Source organism: Microtus pennsylvanicus, chromosome 12 (assembly GCF_037038515.1).
Source record: "Microtus pennsylvanicus isolate mMicPen1 chromosome 12, mMicPen1.hap1, whole genome shotgun sequence".
Classification (NCBI taxonomy): domain Eukaryota; kingdom Metazoa; phylum Chordata; class Mammalia; order Rodentia; family Cricetidae; genus Microtus; species Microtus pennsylvanicus.
The window spans coordinates 70,377,583-70,401,628 of NC_134590.1; the positions used below are offsets into that span (position 1 = coordinate 70,377,583).

General features: G+C 41.8%; 1 protein-coding gene across 1 annotated transcript in view; it reads left to right on the forward strand.

Moving 5' to 3' along the window:
- The window catches only part of Abca13 (ATP binding cassette subfamily A member 13), a 408,645-nt gene that overhangs the window by 150,704 nt on the left and 233,895 nt on the right, over positions 1-24,046 (forward strand). Inside the window, exons 33-36 of the mRNA XM_075943386.1 lie at positions 2,807-2,921; positions 4,168-4,497; positions 7,687-7,756; positions 9,320-9,451. Of these exons, the coding sequence (XP_075799501.1) occupies positions 2,807-2,921; positions 4,168-4,497; positions 7,687-7,756; positions 9,320-9,451 (647 nt within the window). The remainder of the gene's footprint in view (positions 1-2,806; positions 2,922-4,167; positions 4,498-7,686; positions 7,757-9,319; positions 9,452-24,046) is intronic.

A 24,046-nucleotide genomic window follows, 5' to 3' on the forward strand; every position in this document is an offset into this window, starting at 1 on the left:
TTCCTATTCTGTTTCCCTGAAATACGTCCTAGCAGTTGCCTGGCTACTACTCTCCACTTAATGTGCAGCTTGACTCCCATTTACCGTGCACCGTTGTGCATATTTTCTCTTGAGAGAGTGCTCTTGAAGATGCGCGGACAGTCTTCAAAGAACAAGCTTTGCTTTTGAAATTTTTCTTATCTACTTAGCATGGAAGGGTCTTATGTAAATGTGACAGGCTTTGGCCTGTTTTTCTCATGCTTGAATGTCTTTTTCAAGCCTTTAACAAAATTTAAATGTACATTTTTTTCTCCCTCTCATATTGATTTTTGGAGTAGTTCCCAGGAGCAGATAAAAAGTCATGTCTTACAATCTCCATTTTTAAAACTCAATCTCCTTTCTCTTTAAATGGCTTTGGTTAGCCACTGTCTGAGGTATTTCATATGCTGGAGGCACTAAGACAATTCCTTTAAGATCTCAGGATGCCGTTATTCTGAATCTCTCTTAGATTCTCTATAATAAAAATTCCATGACTCACATGACACAGAGCATGGAATCCTGAGCAGTGTGACTTTATGGGGTTAGCTGAGTATACTTGGTTAGTATTCAGATGCCACCACCTTCAGTGCTGTTAGGTAGAAATGAAGAGGTTTATGAACAAGCAAACATTTTCACCTCTCCCCCATTAAATGGATTCAACATAGGTTATTTTCTACTCTTGGGACCCAGAAGTATCTTTTTTTGTGTGTGCATGTGTGTGCCAAATTGTGTTAGTCTTAGAGAAGAGATAATGATTGTTTACTGTGCATATAGAAATATCCATGGCACATGCCCATCTACCTGTTACAAATGCTGCAGAAATAATAATTACCTTCACCCCAAAGACCACAAGACTAAAGAATCTGAAGCCCTCTGTTCTGTGTAGCTAAATGCTGTCACTGGGTATACCCCTAACTGTTCACATTACACACTTGCTGATTACCATGTAAATTACTAGGTGTAATCTAAAAACACCAGGAAACTCATGACCTCAGGAACTCAGAGCAGTTGCTTTATGTAGCCAAGTGACTAAGAAGAGAGATTAATCCCTCTTCTTGGATGTTCATTGATACATTTACTAACAAGTCTGTGGTTTCTTCCTGTAGCAGGCCTTTTTCAAGAGCAAAGGCTAAGACCCGTAATGCCACATTCTCCTGTGTGAAGAACTTTTTGTTTTTTAAAGATTTATTTATTTATTATGTATACATCATTCTCTCTGTGTGTATGTCTGCACACCAGAAGAGGGCACCAGATCTCATTACAGATGGTTGTGAGCCACCATGTGGTTGCTGGGAATTGAACTCAGGACCTTTGGAAGAGCAGCCAGTGCTCTTAACCTCTGAGCCATCTCTCCAGCCCCCAGGGTCAACATCTTTAGTGGCCCCTTTGTCTCTCGTCTAGATGGCTTCATAGCAGCTATGGTCTCTGTCTCTCTCTCTCTCATCCTCTCTCCATGTTTTCTTGTTTCATCGTGTTCTTTCTCTGTTACCTTTCCTGATCTCAAGACTTCTCTTCATTAACTAAAGTTCAAAGGTGACTTTGATGTGTAAAACTCCCTCCATCATCTGGCCAGGCTGGGGCTCTGACTGTGTCTCCCCAGTCACGAGCACCTTGCCAGCTCTCACGGCCGGCCCTTGCACTGCTGGTTCTTCCTGTCATCCTGCAGTTCCCCTTCTGACTCACTTCTTTCCTGTATATGCTTTTGCTCAAGTGTGTCTCTATTGCTATCTCTTCATAGCCCCATCTGCATGGCATCCTTTCTCACAACTGTTGCTTCCCCTCCCTGTATTTACTACTGCCTGACTGCATGTGACAGACGCCTGCTAGGTGACTGTTTTATCCCTCCTGGCCCCCTAAGATGATGTCCTTCATGGCAGGATCCTTTATGTTTGGTTCATGCAAGTATTACAGATGAGGTGATACTGCTTATGTGTTAAGCTGGTCTTTGTTCATATGCAATTACATTGTGAGTTTTGAGCTCACCCTGGGGTAAAAGACAGAGGGTCTGGAAGTCACCCCATGGTTCACATGGAAATGTCCATTTAAGAAGGCAGGTAGGGAGAAGTTGTTCGTTAAGGTATCTGAAAAGTTACCCCGCAGTGATGGAGAGCAAGAAGTTACTCTGGAAGCTGACAAAAGAGAGTGAAGGTGTGATCACTATTGTCAAGCAAAGTTGAGATGTCACAGAGGGAGAAAAAATTGTATTTCTGTTGGATTTGGGATACACCTGTCATCAATGTCCCCACTGTGCTTTAGAAATGGAACCCAGTTAGAATATGTGGGAAAATAGAAAGGCCAGTTAGAGTGATGGGAGTCTACAAGTTAGGGAAATAGGAGGGTGTGAGACATTAATTTGTCAATTTCTATTTATTTTGTAAATGATTATCTATGATCAATTGTTGGAATTGATTAAAAATATGTAGTGGTCCCAGTTAGCTGGGAAGAATTATAGTCATGAGTCAATGGCCTGTTTCATATCTCCGACCCGCTCTATCTCAATCAGGTGTCAGAGGTCAGACCATGGCTACCCGAGGCACCTTGAGCCCCATGTCTTTGACATGGTACCCTTTGTACACACTTGTAATCAGGATGCCAATTGTAGCTGCAATGCCTTGGTTACAGGTCTTGTGAGATACTGCTTCTTACAGTGACTTGTTATGTGAAAAAAAATAACCAAAATTGGATAGAGGTGTAGACTGTCATATTCTTGCTACTGAGTCAATTCACCTTGCTTGCCCCTGACCTCACTTGCCCTTCGATATTGATTGAATTAATTATACCCTGACAGGTTCCTGAACAATGTTGGCTTCTTTTTCCCCCTGATTATGATGTTGACTTGGATGGTGTCTGTGGCCAGCATGGTCCGGAAGCTGGTTTATGAGCGGGAGATCCAGATAGAAGAGGTAAATGGCATTGATATTGCCTCTGGGGTCACAGGAGGGGATTTGGGGAGTGATCCTCTAAGTAGATCACCCAGACTCTCTGTGTGTTCTTCCTTCCTTTGCTGAAGTCCTCCTTAGACTCTAGCTTAGTCTCTCTCCCAGGAACATTGTTTGCTGTTGGAGTGAAAAGGGTTGTCAGAAAATGATCGATACTTCTTATTGAGACAAAAGAAGACCCAGCAGCAAGTGCAGAAGATTAGAAGGACAAAGTCACTGTTTCTCATTGGCAATTTTTATAAAACATCACTTTCCACCTTCATTTCTAGGTCAGATTTATGCAAAGAATTCTATTTTTTTTGTACTGATATTATTAAAATTTAAAAATGTCAGACAACTGTTTGTCAGAGCGTTCAGTGAAGATGTGACAGCCTGCTCATCCTCACAGGAGAGTGAAGGCAAGTAACAATAGGCATTCATTGATTGGTTACTGAACAGTCACTGAAATGCAGGACTCACGTGATCAGCTATTGCCACTCCACACATCATTTGCCTGTCTACATCCATCTACTGAGGGATATCTGTGTTCCTCCTCTAAGTGGATTTGATCTATGAGCATAGAGGCCCAGAGACAGAAGGTTCTCTAATGTACTCACTAAGTGGCCAGCAAGGGACCATACCTCAGAGCTACTTAACTTCCTTTCACATGAAGCCAGGCCCGTTCCCTGAAATCTCACTACGTGGTGTATGAACAAATGGTAGGTTAGTGGAGAAATTAATTTTATCAATTTAAGCAAGATTATTTTGTACACTGCATTCTATAGCCCATGTAAAGGTCATCTCAGCCAGGGAGATCATCTCATTTTCCCGCTTCATCACCATTTGTCTTTATTAAACAAAGCTGGTCCAAACAGACAGGAAAACCAAAGCTAAGAGAAACACAACAAATCCACCCCAACAGAAAGCATAATGGAACTGTGGCAACCAAGCCTACAGTATAAGACATCTCTTCACAACTGTCCCGCCATGGTTCTTACCGGTGACTTCATGTGTGGCTTCAGTTTTCTCACCATGAACACAGTGAATGGCCAGTCTGTCAGGTCTCTGGGAACTCACAGTAGAAGGAAGTGACCTTCTCAATGCCTTGTCCAGGGCTGCACGGGAAAACTCAATGGTTCACTTTCCCACTGGCGTTCCTCTCACTCATGACCCCATCTGCCTTTACTCAAGTGTCTACTGCAGTGATAACCACAGCTCCTTCTTTTCACAGTACATGCGGATGATGGGACTTCATCCGGCCATCCACTTCCTGTCCTGGTTCCTGGAGAACATGGCCACACTGGCTCTGAGCAGTGCGGCTCTGGCTGTCATTCTGAAGATGAGTGGCATCTTCATGCACAGTGATGCTTTTATCATTTTTCTTTTCTTGCTGGATTTTGGAGTATCCGCTGTCATGCTAAGCTACTTCTTGAGTGTGTTTTTCAACCAAGCTAATACAGCGGCCCTGTGTACCAGCCTGGGCTACATGATCAGCTTCCTGCCATATGTGGTTCTGCTAGTCCTACACAACCAACTCAGCTTCACCATTCAGAGCCTTCTGGTGAGTGAGACACTGTGCAGAAATGCAAAGTAAAACCAGTGGGTACCCTCTGATCATAATATACCGTCAGCCTACCAGTCTGTCTTGTTCTGACTTACATGGAGCATCTGAGGTCTCTACTCTATATTCTGCCCACAGATACAAGACCACAGTGGTGGTTCATTGACTTGCAGTGATGTAGTGGCAGGCCATTAAGAATTGTCAGTTTTCTGTAATGGGGTTTCTCCGAGGATTCTGGGAAGTCAGCATCCTCCTGAAGGAAACATATAACTCTGGATTCTCTTTGTTTCATGCATGGAGAGAAATAGATTTCTGAAGCTATTTTGGAAGTTAAAAATAAGCATTTTTCTTGAAGCATCATGAGTTACATCACATTAAGTGGAAAGATCTCTCTGTTAGCGATGTCAGAATCACTCATCTATCTGAAATATATGCCTCGAGAAAGAGTGCGAAAGCTTTCAAGTCGGCAGTATAAAATATACAGGCAGTGGCAACAGATTCTTTCTTGACTGTTGACTGGTGGGCACTGTGTCTGACACCTGGTAGGAAATCGGCCAGTATGGTAAACACATATCAGATCACAGAGCTAGAGTTGTATCTATACCAGATTACAACCCCTCTTCCAGGGGGTCAGTCAGTGTTCTGAAATAACAATCTGTTTGGAGGTCTGGCCAGAATCACTTTGAGGAAAACTTAGGGACATTTCAGGCCCATGGATTTCTAGAGTATTTGGATACATACAACTGGCCAATGTGTAGAAATCAATAGACCATATGGTGACCTGTCCTCTGTAGATATACTTACAAGGCAATGTCTAAGGCTCAGGAAACATTGGGCAAGAGGAGGTGGAAATATTTTAAGAACCAGAGGCATGGGAAGTCTACTGTGATTTGGTACACTCTATATATGACAGGGAAGCTTGTAATTGCTGGGATAGATATTTCAGTCCTGCAGTTTGACATTGAAGTGTGGCAGAACGTTCTGGTAATTCCTGTTCTTCTTGAATTTTGGTGATGACCTCAGACTTAGATCTTCCATGATAAATTAGCTGTTGTCAAATTAATTCTTCATGTTTTGATGTGAATGTGATACTTTGATGAGGAAAAAAGTTTATTAAAAATGACAAACATGCCAGTTCCCGGGAAGCAGAGGCAAGTGGATTCCTGAGTTTAGAGGCCAGTCTACATAGGGAGTTCCAGGCTACCCAGAGCTACCTAGGGAGACTTTGTCTCAATGGAGGTGAACAGAATCCCTAGGGATAATAGCTGAGCTTGTCCTTTGGCCTCAACATGAACACAGACACAAGTACATGTCCCCTCATTCCTGGAAGCAGGATCACCATTTTCGGATTGAGGTCGAGGTAAGAGCCAGTGGCTGGCTGCTTTGCTTTTCCGGTCTTCAGTCTCTGAGCTTTTACTAATCATGCTTCTGAAGCTATACTGTGAAGTAGTGTCCTCTGCGTATGACAGGGAAGCTGCACTGAAACAATATGGTCACCTAAACAAGACATGAAAAATGACGCTAGCAGTTGACATGATCAGGTAGCTCACAAGGCTCTGCCCTAGGTGAAGAGTGACAGGCAATTAATGACAGCTGAGAGAGGGAAGAAGTCTCCTCTGATAGGTTATCTGATCCCAACTGGTCAGCCCTAAACAGATACATATGTGAGCAACACTAAATGGACTCACTAAGCTGTGTGTGTGTGTGTGTGTATATATATATATATATATATATATATATATATATACACATATATATATGAATGTGCTTGCTTATGTGTGTGTAACAATAATTAAAAATGTGTTCATGAATTTTAAAGGGACTTAGGGGAGCTCAGGAAAAGTTATACGAGAGAGGGTGGAAATTATGCAAATATGAAATTCTCATATGAAATTCTCAAAAAACACTGTAAAGACCTTTAAAAAAATCCTCTTTCCAACAAGGAATTCCTGAAAGATGAGTGTGTCACTCATTCCCGGGGTAGAGAATACCTTCTGTGTTCATTTAGAGCTTTCTAGCAAATGCATCTTTAACAAGTCTAATTAATTCTTCTAACTTCAGTGAAGTGACAATTCCATATTGTATTTGTCCCTTTTCTTCTGGCACTGGAAATTGAATCTATCCCCTGAAACATAATAGGCCATAACACTTTTAAAAAACATTTTGTTCTGAGGACGAGGTCTATTAAGTTGCCCCAGCTGGCCTTGAACTCACTCTATATCACCTATAGGTTTTGAACTTGTGATTTTCCTGCCTTGACTCCCAAGTAGCAGGGATTATAGGCATGCAACAGCAAGCCCAGCTGTTCTGCTTTTGTTTTTGTTTCCTGGGAGCCAAATATACTTACTATTGATACACACACGGGCTAAATTGTTCTATTCAATTAGTGTCTGCTGCACTGATATGTTCTAATCTTCTTGATTAGCTTATATCACACCTGTAGCAACTTAAAAGCAATAATTTTATGATAGAATCAGCCATGTATTCCTATAGTCAAGAACACAAATCTGACCCTTCCTATCTCCTGCCCATAAACTCCTTAAACATAGAATCACAGATGACACAAACTGAGATTCAAATGCTCCTAGTTTTGCCTATAATTCAGTCCTTAAGTCTAAGACATCTGTCTGTACAGTATTTGTTTTGCACATGCAAATGGTTTCTAGCTAGTAATGACCTCTAACTCTGGTATGTCACCTTCTAAATGCTTTTTTAGTGGTTTTCCGTTTTTGACATAGGCCCTCATTCGCTGAAGATAAAGTGACAGCTTCCTTTAATACACTCCTTTCATAGTGTGGAATTGTGGAGACGTCGCATCAGTCTATTCAGAGAGTGCTCCAAGGCATGCATTTAATAATAAGAAATAGTAAATTGCTCTATTCCATTTCCCCCTGTTTTGTGCTGCACGTTTCTGTATTCAATGCACTGGATTTATGACACCTCGAATGTTGCAGTGAAAAGAAGTAATTCCTTTCAGCATTGAGAACAGGCTCGTGAGCGTGATTTCCAGAGTGGCCAGGCAGTGCTAATCCCCTCCAGATTAGATATTTAAGCCATTGTCTGAAGCAATGTGATCCTTAGAACCTTTGAATTGGGAGGGGTCTTCTTCGAACTTGGTGCGGTGAGGTGAGTTTTTTGTGGTCATAATTAAACACTAATGGCTGTTTTCCCCTCCACCCACCTCCGCAGTGCTTGCTCTCAACCACAGCCTTCGGACAAGGAGTCTTTTTCATTACATTTCTGGAAGGGCAGGAGGAAGGTAAGAGGATGGCCTTTTCAGAACATGGCTTTCTGTTAATACAGGTTTGGTGACATACAGCTATCAAGCAACGGAACTGGCAGAAGGTCTTGTTACCAAGTGAAAAATCTGGAAGGAGATCTCGGTATTCAGTTTTGTTGATAGAGAACGTCCCCTTACTTAGCTGTTGTGATTCTGAGAACAGTCGAAAGTGATCATGTCACAGCACCTCTTGCTGCAGATACCACCCAAGTCTAGCGGTAGATCCAGGCTAGTGCCCAGGTCTTACTCAGGTTACACAGTCAATCTACTGACATTCCAGATTCTTCCAAGAGCAGGGTGTGCGTGTAACTTCTATCCGCTAGACTGTGGTTGACCTAGGACAAGCCTTTATCACCTCTTCTACACTCACCTTTATTATTTTCTGGGTCTAATGTCGAATTAGCAAAGAAAAGGTCGCAGCTATCACTTCCATTTTCTATACATATTTACCCATATATCCAGTTTAAATTTTTTTTGAATTAAGTTTTCTAGCTCAGGTTAGATTTGAACTCCCTATGTAAGTGAGGATAACCTTGAACTTTGGATCCTCTTGCTAGCATCTCCCACTTTCTGGGATCATATGCATACACTACCACATTTGGTCTACACAGTGCTGGGGACTGAACCTAGGACCTGGTGTGTGCCTGGCAAGTAAATTTACCAACTGAGTTATATATCCAGCCCTTAAACTAATTTAAAAATGTATTGGCAGCCCCATTTTACTTACATTGTAATTTTTTAAAAAAAAATTATAAACTCCCTAAGTAAGAATATATATATATATATATATATATATATATATATATATATAATCATATGCTTTTGGGGTGTGTTTTGGAAATAAAGGTAAATATAGGCCATAGGTAAAACTCAATATTGGATGTTATTGCTTTGGGAAGTCACTTTGTCCTGTTAGATTTATTCAACTTTTCCAGTAACATATGTTAAGATGCCCTTTTGATCTTAAATGGTATTTCCCTCAAATTTCCTTCAATTGATCTTCAAAGCAAGAACTGGACCAAGAAGATACAGAGGAAAAGTAAATTAATTGATTCCAATGGTTAAAACTTTTTAAAGCTGGATTCTAACTTATTGCCCCAGTGAACAGGAAGAGGGATGTTCTCAGCTTACATTGTAATCCAGGAGTAAATCTCAAACATAACAAAAGAATGTTTTTTTTCCTAACCCTAGAACTGCTATATATTATTTAACATATTTTCCAAGAGCAGAGTATGATACAAAGTTTCATTAAACCATACTTTTTGTCTATAAATACAAATCGCTCTCTAGTTAAGTCGGTAAAGCTAGGTATCAGCCACTCTCAGGGAGAATGGTGGAGGTTGGCTCATGGTTGCTCATGGGTCCCTTTGAATCAGAGATGAGATTACACAAGCTAACCACGCCTTTGGAGAGTTAGCATTGCTGGTATCGACTTGCTTTTTGTTGTACAGGAGGCTTCTCTAAATCGAGTCCACTCCCTCATCAAGCAAGCCTCCAGTATGGAGTAGGCTCATGCAGCTCAGTCCTTTCTTCTCTTGCCAGGCATCCAGTGGAGTCACATGTACCGAGCTCCAGAGCCAGGAGGCATGACATTTGGCTGGGTCTGCTGGATGATTCTGTTTGATTCCATCCTCTATTTTCTGTGTGGATGGTATTTTAGCAACTTGGTCTCTGGTAAGAAATCTTCATTTTTATATGACAGCAACATAAACTTAAAACAGTTCTTACACCTAGGCAATCAAATGTTAGAATGTAATGCTTCATAGTAGCTCCCTGAAAGAGAGGTCTTAGGAACTACTTTCAAAGGAGCTATACGTTTTTGGAGAATGTATATTCCAAGTAAAGAGCAAAGGCCAGTGGAGGTGTCACAGGATGAGTAAAGTGGAAAGTTCTTCGAACCCACCAGCAGCTCTCACCAGGAGGGCTCCCATAGGCCATGCAGCCAAGCTCTGTTTCCCCAGGACAAGTGTGTGAATGAAATGGGCAGGAGGAGAGTCAGGCCAGAGGAGTCTGGGGCCTCTGGAGGTCTTGACCTGTGCAGAGCTAAGACATCTAGGGGGATCAGTGATAGGGTAGGGGAAGCGTATGTGGAAAGAACTTTCCTGGGGACAGGCTAGTAGGAACCAGATTCTTGAGGAAACCAAACAGGGTTGAGGATGTTGGCTAGTGGGCTAGAGGAGTGGGCAGTTAGAAGTCCCTTTCAGATCCAAGCCTGTAGGGAAGGTAGTGTCCTAGGTATGAACTTCTCTGAATGTAACATGCTTCTTTGTTAATGTGGCAGACATGGCCTGGAGGCAGGGCGATGACACCTATCACAGGGAGGGCGAGGCAAGACAGGAGTAGTGTATTTCTCTGCAGAGTCAAGAGAGATAGAAACATACATTTACCATATTGGTTCAGGCTAAAAGACATAAAAATTGCTTTGTAATGTTAAAAAGCATTTTTAGGACTGACATATGGATGGTATTAGATTTTATTGAATTTTCTTATAACTCTGGCTTTATGCTTTCCAGAAGAATGGACTTTAACCTTCAAAATTAAAAACTATAAATACATATTCCAAACACATAAATGAAAACAGAGGAATGAATGGAAAAAGGAATCACTTTTGTTGTTGCTGTTGTGAAACCTATTTAAGAGTTGGGGAACTCATGGTATTCTTGATGACTAGAACACATAGAGCACAGGTCTTAGAAAAGACATTTTCAAGTGGTATGAAAATATGACCTCAAGAATAGACATAAGGTATCAACTCACCAGATAATTTATTTTGGAAAAGTAGGATTGCATGAAATTAGAAAGCAATAAAATGAACCTAGAAGGTGAAAATTGGAAAGAAGGTGGACAACAAATTGGCTAGTGAAGAAGCCAACAAATGTAGTAAAGGCATGCTTGTGATGGGGGTGGTGCTCCTTTACAGAGTGAGAATGCAGTCATGAGCATGGGGAACTGAGCAGAGGGGCTGGAGAGGTGGCTTTACTGTTGGGAGCTTGCTACTCTTGCAGAGGACCTCGCTTACGTCCCAACACCTATGCTGGGCAGCTTACAACCGTCTGTGATTGTAGCTCCAGGAGACCTGACACCCTCTTCCGGCCTCTGTCAGCTCCTGTATTCTTGTGCTTATATTCAGATACACACACACACACACACACACACACACACACACACACACACACACACACTCGTTCACTTGCCTAAATATAAATCCTAAAATATACAATAAAATATACAAATTATTTTTTAAAAGAAAGAAATGAGCCAGGCTAGACAGAGTAACACAGCGTAGGAATGCCAACATTTAGAAGGCAGAGACAGTGGATCATGGGGTCAGTGGTATCCTGAGCTACATAGTAAAGTCCTCTTAAAACAACAACAACAACAACCAATGATCCAAAGAGAAGGAGGAATCAACAGAAGTAAAGATAAAAAGGCTAATGGAGCTTGAGCCTCTGCTGGTGCAGGCCCTGCTCCTTGGAGGAGCCCGGATCAACTAGAACTAAGGGCAATCAAGAAGGGTCACCAGAAGAAAAGCCAGATGTCGTGATCATCTCACAACATACACGATTCCTAGGAAGAAAGTGTCCGGATAGAGAACTCTAAGGACTAAGAAAAGAGCCTTACAATTACAAAAACTACCTTCAGCAGTGCTGAGATAAGCTAAAAATGCATTCAAGGACGGAGAATGTTCTGTCATCTTTTCTACTATTAAAACCCAAGGTACAAGGATCCTGATGTCTTCATTGAGGTTTTTATTGCTGTGATAAGAATACAACTAAAAGCAACTCGGGGAAGAAAGTGTTTATTTCAGTTTCCACGTCCACGTTACAGTCCATCACTGAGGGAAGTCAAGGCAAGAACTGAAACAGGGCCAGAACCTGGAGGCAGGGGTGATTCAGAGGCCACGGGAGGGATGCTGCTTCTTGGCTATTCCCTATGAGCTGCGCAGCCTGCTTTCTTAAAGCGCCCAGGGCCACTGTCCTAGAGGTGGCACTGCCTGCAATGAGCAGGGCCCTCCCACATCAGTGGGCTGAGGGAAGGTGGGGGGAGGGGAGGACAGGGGGAATTGTGGTCCATATGTAAAATGAATACATATATATACATATATATGTATGTATATATATAAAGAAACTACCACTGAGGCCTTCTTATAGGCCAATCTTATGGATGCATTTCTCAATGTGGCCCCCTCAGCTGTCTACATTTCAGTCAAGTTAACAAAACCCAACCAGAACAATTGAACCCTTGTCAACTTGACACACAAACACATCATTAATTAAACCATGCACTTTCCTTTTTCATTCCCAAGGTCTCAGACTAGTATCAATATCACAATATAAAACATCCCAAGTTTTAAAGGTCCCATAGTCTTTAGAAATTCAAACACTTTAAACATTCAGTTTCTTTAAAATGTCCAAAGTCTCTTTAAGAGATAAAAGTCTCTCTAAAATTTTAAAGTCTTTCATTTGTGAGCTCCTGTAAAAGCAAAACTAAGTTACATTTTCTCTTACTGCTAGAAAGTAGAAGCAAAGCAATGTCACAATTTAATCAAAACAAAACCCAGCTCCAACAGTGTAAAGCACTAAGTTTCTGATGTCCGGGTCCCATTCCCAGTCCTCTGGGCTTCAAAGGGCCATGAGAGCAGCATCTCACTGCCTCTGACATCCATAGCATGCACAGCTTGTCTCATAGGCTCCGGAGGGCTCTTCTCCACACCTATTGCTGTTTTTGATGGTCACCCCATAGTGCTGGGATATCCAAAATGCTGGGGAGTCCACCATATGTGCACCACCCATTCCACAGTAGACTTCCCTGGGCTCTCTTCAGAGACCCTGACCCTGTCACATGGTGCCCCAAGCCTCAGAGGCTCTCCATAAACCCTTCAATCCTGGGCTTGTCACTGTAATTAAAGCTGCACCTTTACCAGTGGATTCTCCTGTTCTCTTACCAATGAATTCTGTCCTCTCACAGTGCCAACCAAGCCTTAGCTGCTCTCTATGATCCATTCATGCCTTTAAAACTATACCACCGCCGGGCAGTGGTGGCGCACGCCTTTAATCCCAACACTCGGGAGGCAGAGGCAGGCGGATCTCTGGGAGTTCGAGGCCAGCCTGGTCTACAAGAGCTAGTTCCAGGACAGGAACTAAAAGCTACGGAGAGACCCTATCTCAAAAATCAAAAACAAACAAACAAAACTATACCACCCGGGTGACTCAAATCGCCAAGTTGGGCTGGTAGCATGAGGTACAGCCTTGGTGACCTCTAGACAATCAATTCTGTATGCTGACTTTGAGGAAATACTCCCAGATTTAAGGTTCTCAACAATATTGGTTTCTCCTTCTTCTTCTTCTTTTATTAAAAATAGATCTTTTTCTCATACAATATATCCTGGTTTTATTTTCTGCTCCTTCTACTTCTACCAGTTTCTCCCCACCTTTCCTCCCCTCTGGACCCACTCCTTTTCTGCTTCTTTTTTTTTTCTTTTTTTGAGACAGGGTTTCTCCATAGCTTTTTTGGTTCCGGTCCTGGAACTAGCTCTCGTAGACCAGGCTGGCCTCGAACTCCCAGAGATCTGCCTGCCTCTGCCTCCCGAGTGCTGGGATTAAAGGCATGAGCCACCACCACCCAGCTTTTCTGCTTCTTATCAGCAAAGAAAAGGCTTCTAAGAGATAACAACCAACAACCTAACAATATAAAACATAATAAGATGAAGTAAAAACTTTTATATTGAAATTGGACACAGAAACTGACCAGGAGAAAAAGAGTCCCAAGAGCAAGCAAAAGAGGCAGAGGCCCACTCTTTCTCACAGTGAGAAGTCCTATAAAAATACTAAGCTGAGAGCTGTGATATATACACAAGGGACCTGGTTTAGACCCATGGAGGCCCTGTGCTTGCTGCTTTAGTTTCTGTGAGCTCATGTGCACCTTAGTTGATTCAGAGGGCCTTGTTCTTCTGGTGTCCTCCATCCCTTTTGGCTCTTAGATCTTCATGAGACTCCATAAACTCCGAGAGGAGGAATTTGATGGAGACCTTCCATTTATACGCTCTCCATATAATGTCTGACTGTGGATCTCATCAGTATTGATAAATTTTGGTTAAGTCTGTTTTGTTGGGTATTAAAATGGGCTATACACAGCTTGCTTCTTAGGTTCATTTGCTTGAGATATCTTTTTCCAACCCTTTGTCCTGAAGCGATGTGTATTCTTGATGCTGAGATGTATTTCTTGGATGCAGCAGGAAGACGGATCCTGCTTCATGTCCATTCTGTTAATTTATGTCTTTTTATTATGGCATTGAGACCATTGATATTGAAAGATATCAATGACTAGTGATGGTTGATTCCTGCTATTTTGTTGTTGGTGGCATACACACTTGTAGGCATGCATGTGTGTGTTTCCCTTCTTTTGATTGTACTGGTGTGAGATTATTTCTTGTGTTTTCTTGTGTATCAACAACTTCCTTAGGTTGGAGTTTTCCTTCTAGCATCTTAGGGCTGGGTTTGTAGATAGATATTGTTTAAATTTGATGTTATCATGAAATATCTTATTTTCTCCATCTATGCTGATTGAAAGTTTTACTGGGTATAGTTGTCTGGGCTCTCATCTGTTGTCTGTTAGAGTCTGAGGCATATCTGTCCAGGTTGTAGTAATATGGGCGGCGGCGGCAGGGTTGCGTCCCCAAATCCCCAGCCGCCCGGCTCGGCTAGCTTATGCCCCGAAATAATTACACGGACACTGTATTCTTTTAAACACTGCTCTGGCCCATTTCTAATAATCTATGTAGCGCCCCTAGGTGCGCTTACCGGGAAGATTCTAGCCTAAGTCCATCCTGGGTCGGAGCTGGGGCATGGTGTGCGTCTTCCCTGGAGCAGGTAGCATGGCGTCTCTCCTGAGGCGTCTGCTCTGGAGAGCAGAGCTGTGGAGTCTGACCTCACTTCCTCTTCCTCCCAGCCTTCCCTTCTGTTTACTCCACCCACCTAAGGGTGGGCCTATCAAATGGGCCTAACAGTTTCTTTATTGCTTAAACAATGAAATCAACAGATTGATATATGACACTCCCACATCACTTCCCCTTTTTCTGTTTAAACAAAAAAGAAAGGCTTTAACTTCAACCTAGCAAAATTACATATAACAAAACAGTTATCAAGTAAAAGTTACATCAGAAACATTTATACATATAACAAAATTGACCTTAAATCTCTATCAATGCAAATTATTCATACCTATATCATTTCCCCCTTTAAATGTAAAAGAACATTTATAAATAATATTTTGGGAACATGGGCGCAGTTTTTTCTCTCCAAACTGCTTCCTGCTGAATGGGGGCGTCGTTAATTAGGTCTTTCTTGGTATAACCTGTGTGCTAGTTTCATCTCAGTTGGCAGTTGAGCAAAGCAATTTTCTGAAGATGTTCACAGCAACCCTTCAGGAGGACGTGGTCCATCATACCAAATCGGAATAGAAGAAATCCATAGAGTCTCATCCTCTGTGAAAACAAAAGAAGACTCTCTCCAAAGCATCATATCCTTAGACCCAAATTCTGAAGTCATACCCTCATGATATCCGTTCTGGTTCCACTTGGCAGCCCATATAATGAAATGTCTCTCTGTACTTAGCTCCTTCACAGTCAAAAATTTTAAAGAAAACACAATAATACAAAGAATCCAGACTCTCTGTGAATTTTTCATCTTTACGCGGCTTAGTTTTACTCTATCACTTTACTTTATTCTGTCTCTTTAAAGACTTTACTTTTACTTTTTTTTTTTAACCATTAACTTTATTCTCTATATTCTTTTTCTTCTCTCTCCCAAGCCAACGTACATTCATCCAACAGTGTGACTCGTTTAGCGGTCTGAATCTGTCCTATTGTGAATCTGCAATTTTTTACTATCCAGGAGCACTTTTGATTTGCGCCTTTAAATCATTAGGCGCTTAAGAATCTAAGCTGAGACATTCCTAAGTTAACTTTTTGCTTTTTGAGCGTATATCTGTGGACCAGGCTGTCTTTGAACTCTCAGAGATCCGCCTGTCTCTGCCTCCCAGGCATTGGGATTAAAGGCGTGTGCTACCACTTGAACTCACAGACATCTGTTTGTCTCTGCCTTCTAGGCACTGGGATTAAAGGCGTGTGCCACCACGCCTTGAAGTCACAGAGGTCTAACTCCCTCTGCCTCCCAAGTGTTGGGATTAAAGGTGTGTACACACAACAACTCTCTTCCTTTTTTTTGTTTTTTGCTTTAAGAACTTCAACTTTCAGCTTGCATATATTTTTAACACACTTTAAACCATTCAGAAATTTTCTCTGTCTTTGAATCTCTCTTTACTGTATATCTCTTTTTCTGACCACAAGAGCCTTTAATTTACCAAGCAATCTCAGTAGGACTAAAGGCGTGGCTTTGACGGCTAGATCCAGTCCATTCCTTAGCTTTTCAGCCTCATGGCTGAGGTACTGGCTGCAAGGTCCCTGCCAGCCAGCAAACTACAACAGACAACACTCAAGTCCTCTCTCAGTAGCCGGCCCTCCTGCCTCAAACAGTCAGAGTTTGCCCTGGCAGGATGGCCCAGAAAGCCGGCATTTTTAAACAGCGCAGCTTTTTTTCCTGCTACGGCTGAAAACCAAAAAGCATGCGTTCAGCTTTTCGTCAACACCATTTAAGTGTTTCGTGGCAGGACCTCTTAATGAGCTGCAGGATTTGCAGCTGAAGCTGAGTCAGGAAGCCTCTCTTAGATGAGGCGCTTGCTTGCCTCTAGCAAGCAGAGTAGACCCGAGAAATTGCCACAAGAAACATGCTTTACTCTATTCTTTTCCAAGCTTTCTCAGGATTTCTGTGGACTCAGTTAGCCACACGTCTGGGCGTCATTTGTAGTAATATGGGCGGCGGCGGCAGGGTTGCGTCCCCAAATCCCCAGCCGCCCGGCTCGGCTAGCTTATGCCCCGAAATAATTACACGGACACTGTATTCTTTTAAACACTGCTCTGGCCCATTTCTAATAATCTATGTAGCGCCCCTAGGTGCGCTTACCGGGAAGATTCTAGCCTAAGTCCATCCTGGGTCGGAGCTGGGGCATGGTGTGCGTCTTCCCTGGAGCAGGTAGCATGGCGTCTCTCCTGAGGCGTCTGCTCTGGAGAGCAGAGCTGTGGAGTCTGACCTCACTTCCTCTTCCTCCCAGCCTTCCCTTCTGTTTACTCCACCCACCTAAGGGTGGGCCTATCAAATGGGCCTAACAGTTTCTTTATTGCTTAAACAATGAAATCAACAGATTGATATATGACACTCCCACATCACCAGGTCCTTCTGGCTTTTATAGGGAAAGTCAGGTGAAGTCCCTCAGAAATCATATGTAATTATCATAGTTGTGCCTTTATATGTTACTTGTTTTTTTCCTCTTGCAGCTTTTAATCTTCTTAATCTTCTTCTTAATCATCATCTTCTTCTTCTTCTTCTTCTTCTTCTTCTTCTTCTTCTTCTTCTTCTTCTTCTTCTTCTTCTTCTTCTTCTTCTTCTTCTCCTTCTCCTTCTCCTTCTCCTTCTCCTCCTCCTCCTCCTCCTCCTCCTCCTCCTCCTCCTCCTCCTCCTCCTCCTCCTCCTCCTCCTCCTCCTCCTCCTCCTCCTCCTCCTTCTCTTCCTCTTCCTCCTTCTATTTTTGAGACAGAGTTTCTCTGTATAACAGTTCCGGCTGTCCCGGAACTCACTTTGTAGACCAGGCTGCCCTCAAACTCACAAAAATCTACTTGTCTCTACTTTCCAAGTGCTGGGATTAAAGATGTGCACCACCACACTTGGTTTAATATTCTTTTGCTTTTGTTTTGTTTTGTTTTTGCATTTAGGGTTTTGATTATTATGTGGCAAGGAGACTTTCTTTTCTGGTCTAATCTATTTGGTCTTCTGTAAGCCTTATGTTCCTTTATAGGCATCTTCTTCTTTAAGTTAGGAAAAATTTCTTCTATGGTTTGGATAAAGACTTTTTCTGGTCCTCTAAGCTGGAATTCTTCTCCTTCCTTTATTCCTGTTATTTTTAGTTTAGTTTTTTTTTCATAGTGTCCCAGATTTCCTGGATACTTTATATCAGGTTTTTTTTTTTAGATTTAACATTTTCTTTAACTGATCTATCCATTTTTTTAAATATCTTCAGCACCTGAGATTCTCTTTTCCACCTCTTGTATTCTGTTGGCAAAGCTTTCATATGAATTCCCTGTTCCAATTCATAAATTTTTCATTTCCAGAATTCTTTTCCTTTGTGTTTTCTTTATTGTTTCTGTTCTCCATTTTTCAGGGCTTGAATGGTTTTATTCATTTTCTTCAACTGTTTGTATTTTCTTGGATTTCTTTATTTCTTCTAATTGTGTTTTCCTGACTTTCTTTAACGGATATATTCATTTTCTCTTCCAGGACCTCTATCATCTTTATGTAGTTGGTCTTAAGGTCTTTTTCTTGTGCTTCAACTGTGTTGTACTATTTTTTTGCTTTGTTTTGTTTTTTGAGACAGGGTTTCTCTGTGGTCTTGGAGCCTGTCCTGGAACTAGCTCTTGTAGACCAGGCTGGTCTCGAACTCACAGAGATCCGCCTGCCTCTGCCTCCTGAGTGTTGGGATTAAAGGTGTGCGCCACCACCGCCCAGCCAGCCATGTTGTACTACTTAGGGCCTGCTGTGGTAGGATAGCTGGTTTCTAGTAGAGATGCATCGCCCTGTTGTGTTTTTATGCATCTGGGTTTGGAGGATTAGAGGCCCAGGTGATGATTTCTTGATTTGTCTTTGTTGGGCTGGTGTTTTGTTCTTTACTTTCTGGTTACTCTTTGGATTTTAGGAGCAGGTTATGGCTGTGTGTTGACTGTTTTCCTGGCTTGCCCAGCTGCCGGGTTCCCAGGGAATGCCTCGCAGTGTTAAAGGCTAGGAGTACTGGGGTGCTGGGGTGAACTGGGAGAAGGAAGGTCAGAAGAAAAGGTCTTTATAGTGTTTGGGGATGGGGTGGTAGAGGAAAGGGAGACTGCAGCAAATTTCCTGCTGCAGAACGTGGAATGACACTGGCGGGATTGGCTCTTAGGAGCAGGAGCAGTGGAGCGGAGCAGTGTGGGTCAGCCTTCAGCCTACCTGTTGCCCTGGAAGGAGCAGCCCTTGGGTTAGCAGGGGATGTCCACTAGGGTTGGGGGAGGGAGGTTAGCAGGAGACATGTGTGTGATCCACAAAAGATGGGAGCAGGGGATGAGGAAAGGCTGTCATAAGTGTCCTGCTGCAGAGCTGGGTATGAGTCTCGGGGATTGGATCTGGGAGGACAGAGAGAGTAATGCTGATCTCTTCTTCATCGCCACTGTAATTTCTCACCTCTAGCCATAATCAAATTATTTTCGCAGGAAACAAATTTTTCACTTTAGTGGTCTCTTGTTAATCACAGTTCTTTAGCCCCAGGTGAGAAGAATCACAGATTCTCAAAAAAAAAAAATTACATGAATGAGCCTTATATAGTCTTTGCTTCCTTTTGACACTTCACAGGCCAGGCTTCCAGCATCTGCACTGCGCTCAGCTTTATCTTCTGTGCTCCCATAGAACAGCTCACTGAGCTCTGAGATCTCTATTGCTCAAATGCTGTTGCAACCCTCCAAAACCCATGTCAGGTCTGCCCTAGCAAAATCTCACACCATGGTGCAAATTTTGTCTTAGTGAAGGTTTCCATTGCTGCAGTCAAACACCATAATCAAAAGGAACTCAGAGGGGGAAGGGCTTTTTCAGCTGAAGTTTTGTACCTCAGTCTATCACCTAGGAGTCAGGGCAGGCACTCAAACAGGGTAAGAGCCTGGGGGCAGGAGCTGAAGCGCAGGCCACAGAGGATGGTTTACTGGCTTGTTATTCATGGCTTGCTCAGCCTGCTTGCTTAGAGCATCCTGTACCAACTGCCTGTAGGTGGCACCATCCACTGTGGGCAGGGCCCTACCACATCAACAAGTAATTAAGAGAATGCACCTCAGGTATGCCCACAGGCGAGTCTTATGGGTGCATTTTCTCAATTGAAGTACCCTGTTCTCAGTTGTCTAGGCTTGTACGGGACCTCTGAACAGAACAAGGATCAGGAAAGAACAAGAATGTGTGTGTGTGTGTGTGTGTGTGTGTGTGTGTGTGTGTGTGTGAGAGAGAGAGAGAGAGAGAGAGAGAGAGAGAGACAAAGAGAGAGACAGAGAGACAGAGAGAGAGACACAGAGAGAAACAGAGAGACAGAGAGAGAGAGAGACAAGAGACAAAGATAGAGGAAGAGACACAGGGGGCATGCTGACTGTGTCTCAGCTCCACATGTCTTGGTGGTATAACTGTGTTGAACTTTTCATGTTTTCATGTAGTGTGGCTGTAGCTATTGCTGGCAGAGAAGCTGGGCTGCAGTCTTGTTACTGTCATTCTAGTTAGTTTAGGTCATAAGATGTTAGTTTACAAGGGGAGTGGTGTCCCCAGTGCTGGGTACTGGTGTCAATGACTATTCTTCCTGGAATCTGGGGTGCTATGGAGCCAGGTAGAAAAGAGTAGCTGGCTGAAGAGCAGGTGAGAGGAAGAGGGTCAAGGTCCATGCAAAAGGATATTCAGAAGAGCTCAGAACTCTCTTGTTGCCCATACTTAGAGAGGGGCTGGGCTCTAGGCTCCCTCTCTGTCCACTGTGCTTTCAGTGTAAAAGAGAGGCAAGGACAGCAGACACTGTCACGTGTCTTTTGTACTCAGGACCAGCTCTGTAGCTCTCAGAGACAGTGTGTGTAGGAGACAGGATGCTCAACACTGAGATGTATGCGCTACCCATAAGGAAAGGGGTGAAACCATAAGAAAATAAAAATAGCAAGAGGAGGGTATAAGCCCATGATTATTTCTAGCTTGTGTGTGAGAATCATTTGAAAAAAATGAATGCTTACAGATATGCAAAATGCAGGAGCATTGCTATACAACAGCCATGGCTACAGAGCTCAGAGCAATGAAGGAGTTTCAATCTCCAAACCATAAGATAAAGCACCTCACTTTGAATCTGATATAATAATGCGCATCACATAAAAATAAAAATGTAGGTGAGCATCGCTTAGACTTGAGTAAATGAAAAAAGAGGCTGTATTATTGAACAGGAATATTCATTATTATAAGTTGTATTGATTTTCTATAAATAAATGTACATATTTTTATGGTTTTAAGTTCTGTGGCTTTTAATATGAACATTACATTAATGCAATATAGTGAAAAGTGCATAAATCATTGAAATAAAAATTTCCCAATGTACTAATTTGTTTTTAATTGACAAGTGCTTCTGAAGGATATCTAGAAATGTAAGTTAATAACAAAATCAAATTTGTTAAATAAGAATGGAGAAATGGTAGGGGCTGGTAATTATGCAAAATGTCTCTGTGCATTGATAAGAATTAGAATAGTGGAGTACTTATATAAATTAGGTTGAGCAATTGAGGGGCCAGAGAGATGACTCTGTGATTAAGAGCATGACCTCTACTTACAGAAGACTGAAGTTTGTTTTAGCCCCATGTTGAGCAGCTCACAACCATCTGCCACTCTAGCCTTGTGATAGCTGATGCTTTTTCCTAGCCTCCGTGGAAATTGTGCGCTCTCTCTCTCTCTCTCTCTCTCTCTCTCTCTCTCTCTCTCTCTCTCTCTCACACACACACACACACACACACACAGAGAGAGAGAGAGAGAGAGAGACAGAGACAGAGACAGAGACAGAGACAGAGACAGAGAGAAACAGAGACAGGGAGAGACAGGGAGAGAAAAAGAGACACACAGAACAGAGTTGTGCTCTCTCTCTCTCTCTCACACACACACCCTTACTTGCATGCATTCATGAATACATGCATGCACATGCACATACACAATTATAAATAAAATAAACTTTAAAAAAAGATGGAGCAGTTGGGGTACAGGGAGTGTAGTTCAGTGGTAGAGTGCTCACCTAACATGTTCAAGACCCTGGAGTCCCTCTTCTACAATGTAGGGATGGAAATTACATAGATATGGGAACTCACCCAAGTGTATACAGTTTGTTCAGTTCAATTATTACATTTACCATGGAGGAAAATACTAAACTCCCACCCATAAATTTATTAAAAATTAATAACATAATAATAGGAGAGTTGGAATATAGGATAGTGACAGAGAACTTATCTCGAATGTATAAAACACTGGATTTGATTTCCAGCAATACAAAAATGAAAATAAAAATAAATCATATTAAAAATAATGAAGTAATAGGAAACGCGTGATTTTAGAAACAAAAAAGCCTTTCTTCACAAGATGTCAAAGTCATAAATAAATAACAAAAACATTAAAAATCAATAGATCTCACTATGTAAGGCTTTAAATAAATATTTCAAACAATACAAATAAAATTATAGGTAAATTTATAAGCTTATAAAGGTTTCATGGCTCTCTATCAAAGTTAAATTTCTCAAGTTAAAAATCCGAAAGTATATCTCAACAGCAATATCAACAAATCATTTGTTAGAAAGGCAGACATGCTTGTATGCCTTTAATGCCAGCATGTAGGAGGCAGAGGCAAGCAGATCTCTATGAGTACAAGGCCAACCTGGGCTACAGAGTGAGTTCAAGGACAGCCAAGACTAACTATTATAGAAACCCTGCATAAAAAAGAATGCTACTATGAGGTACAGTCTTGCAGCAAACATGATGAACAGATTATATTTAGTAATATACATGTTTAGTAATATACATATGAAATAAAAACTAGTGAAATAGAGGCACTAAATTTGAAGGAGAGTGAGAAGGAGCATATGGGAGGGTTGGAAGGAGGAAGGGGAAGGGAGGAATGCTGGAATTATAATCTCAAAAATAAAAATTAGTAAACATAAAAACAAAACTTAAAATATATCTTTAATAAATTTATGCAAGGGTTTAGTATCACACAAAAGCATTTGGTTATGAATATATAGGATATGGCCTTTTCCTTGTCTGGCAGGCAAATGCGATAAGAATGTTGATATTCAAGTCAGGTGGTGGTGGTGCATACCTTTAATCCCAGCACTCGGGATGCAGAGGCAGGTGGAGTTCTGTGAGTTTGAGGCCAGCCTGGTCTACAAGAGCTAGTTCCAGGACAAGCTCCAAAGCTACAGAGAAACCCTGTCTTGAGAAAACAAAAAAATGTTGATATTCAGTGTAGGGATATGTAAGCTGAAAGGAAAAATAAAGATGATGTCAAATTGACTTTCATCATATATCATATAGTATCAGTCTGTAGTAACTGTACAAATTGACTAGACAGCGATTTAGAAGTGATTTCAAAGTGATTAGTAAAGGAAAAACTGAACTGGAGTATCTGGTGTGGAGCACACAACTACCTATCCTGGACCAGGATACACTTTGGGAATGAATTAGCATGATATCGGGGAAGCAGCAAGTTCTCAGTGTGCACTGCAGTTGTTAACTGCAGGGACCATGGCATACAGTTCAGCTGAAACTCTCATGTCTCACAGAAATGGAGCTTCATGTTAGGCTGGTCAACATCTGTTGCTCTCTTCCCAGAGTAACTGGTGGCAGCCACGCTGGGAGCCCTTTGTGTCTGGCTGGTTTGGATTCCTTATACAGGTGGTCTTGAGTAGCATTGTCGTTCTGTGCTGGAGTTTCCTCGATATAATGTCATCCTACAGGAGCATTCCTCCTGTTCTGAAAGACAGGGCATGTTTTTCAAGGTTGAATGATATATTCTGTTTTATATGTGAAAGCATTTATTGTTCCTTGGTTCATTATGAGAGGAGAGTTACATTGACTTCATTCCCTGCTCATTTGAGTAGTGAAGTCACCAACAGAGACGTGCCTATGTCTTTCCAACAAATGATTTCCGTCCCTTTGTGTAGACACATACAAACTGCTGGGCTTTACAGCAGTTCTGTGGTTAGTGTTTTGATGAATCTCTATTTGTATTCTATTGTGGTATCATAATTTTACATTGATATGAAAGGTATACAAAGATTTCCTTTTATCTACACCCTCACTAATAGCTTTATCATTTTTCTTTTAGCGGTGGCCATCTAAGTGAGTGTGAGATGGTATTGTGATTTTAATTTGCCTTTACTAGATTAGTAATGTTGAACGCCTTTTATGGACATTGGCTATTAGTGTGTCTTATTAGAAAAATATTTATTCATGACATTTGACCTTTAAAAGGACTGGGTCACTGGCTTTCTGTTTTTCAGTTGTTGGAGTACCTTATGTGTTTTGAAATATATGTTTTGTGAACATTTTTGTGATCTGTCCTTTCTTTTTGGTGATTGCATTCTTCACCATACAA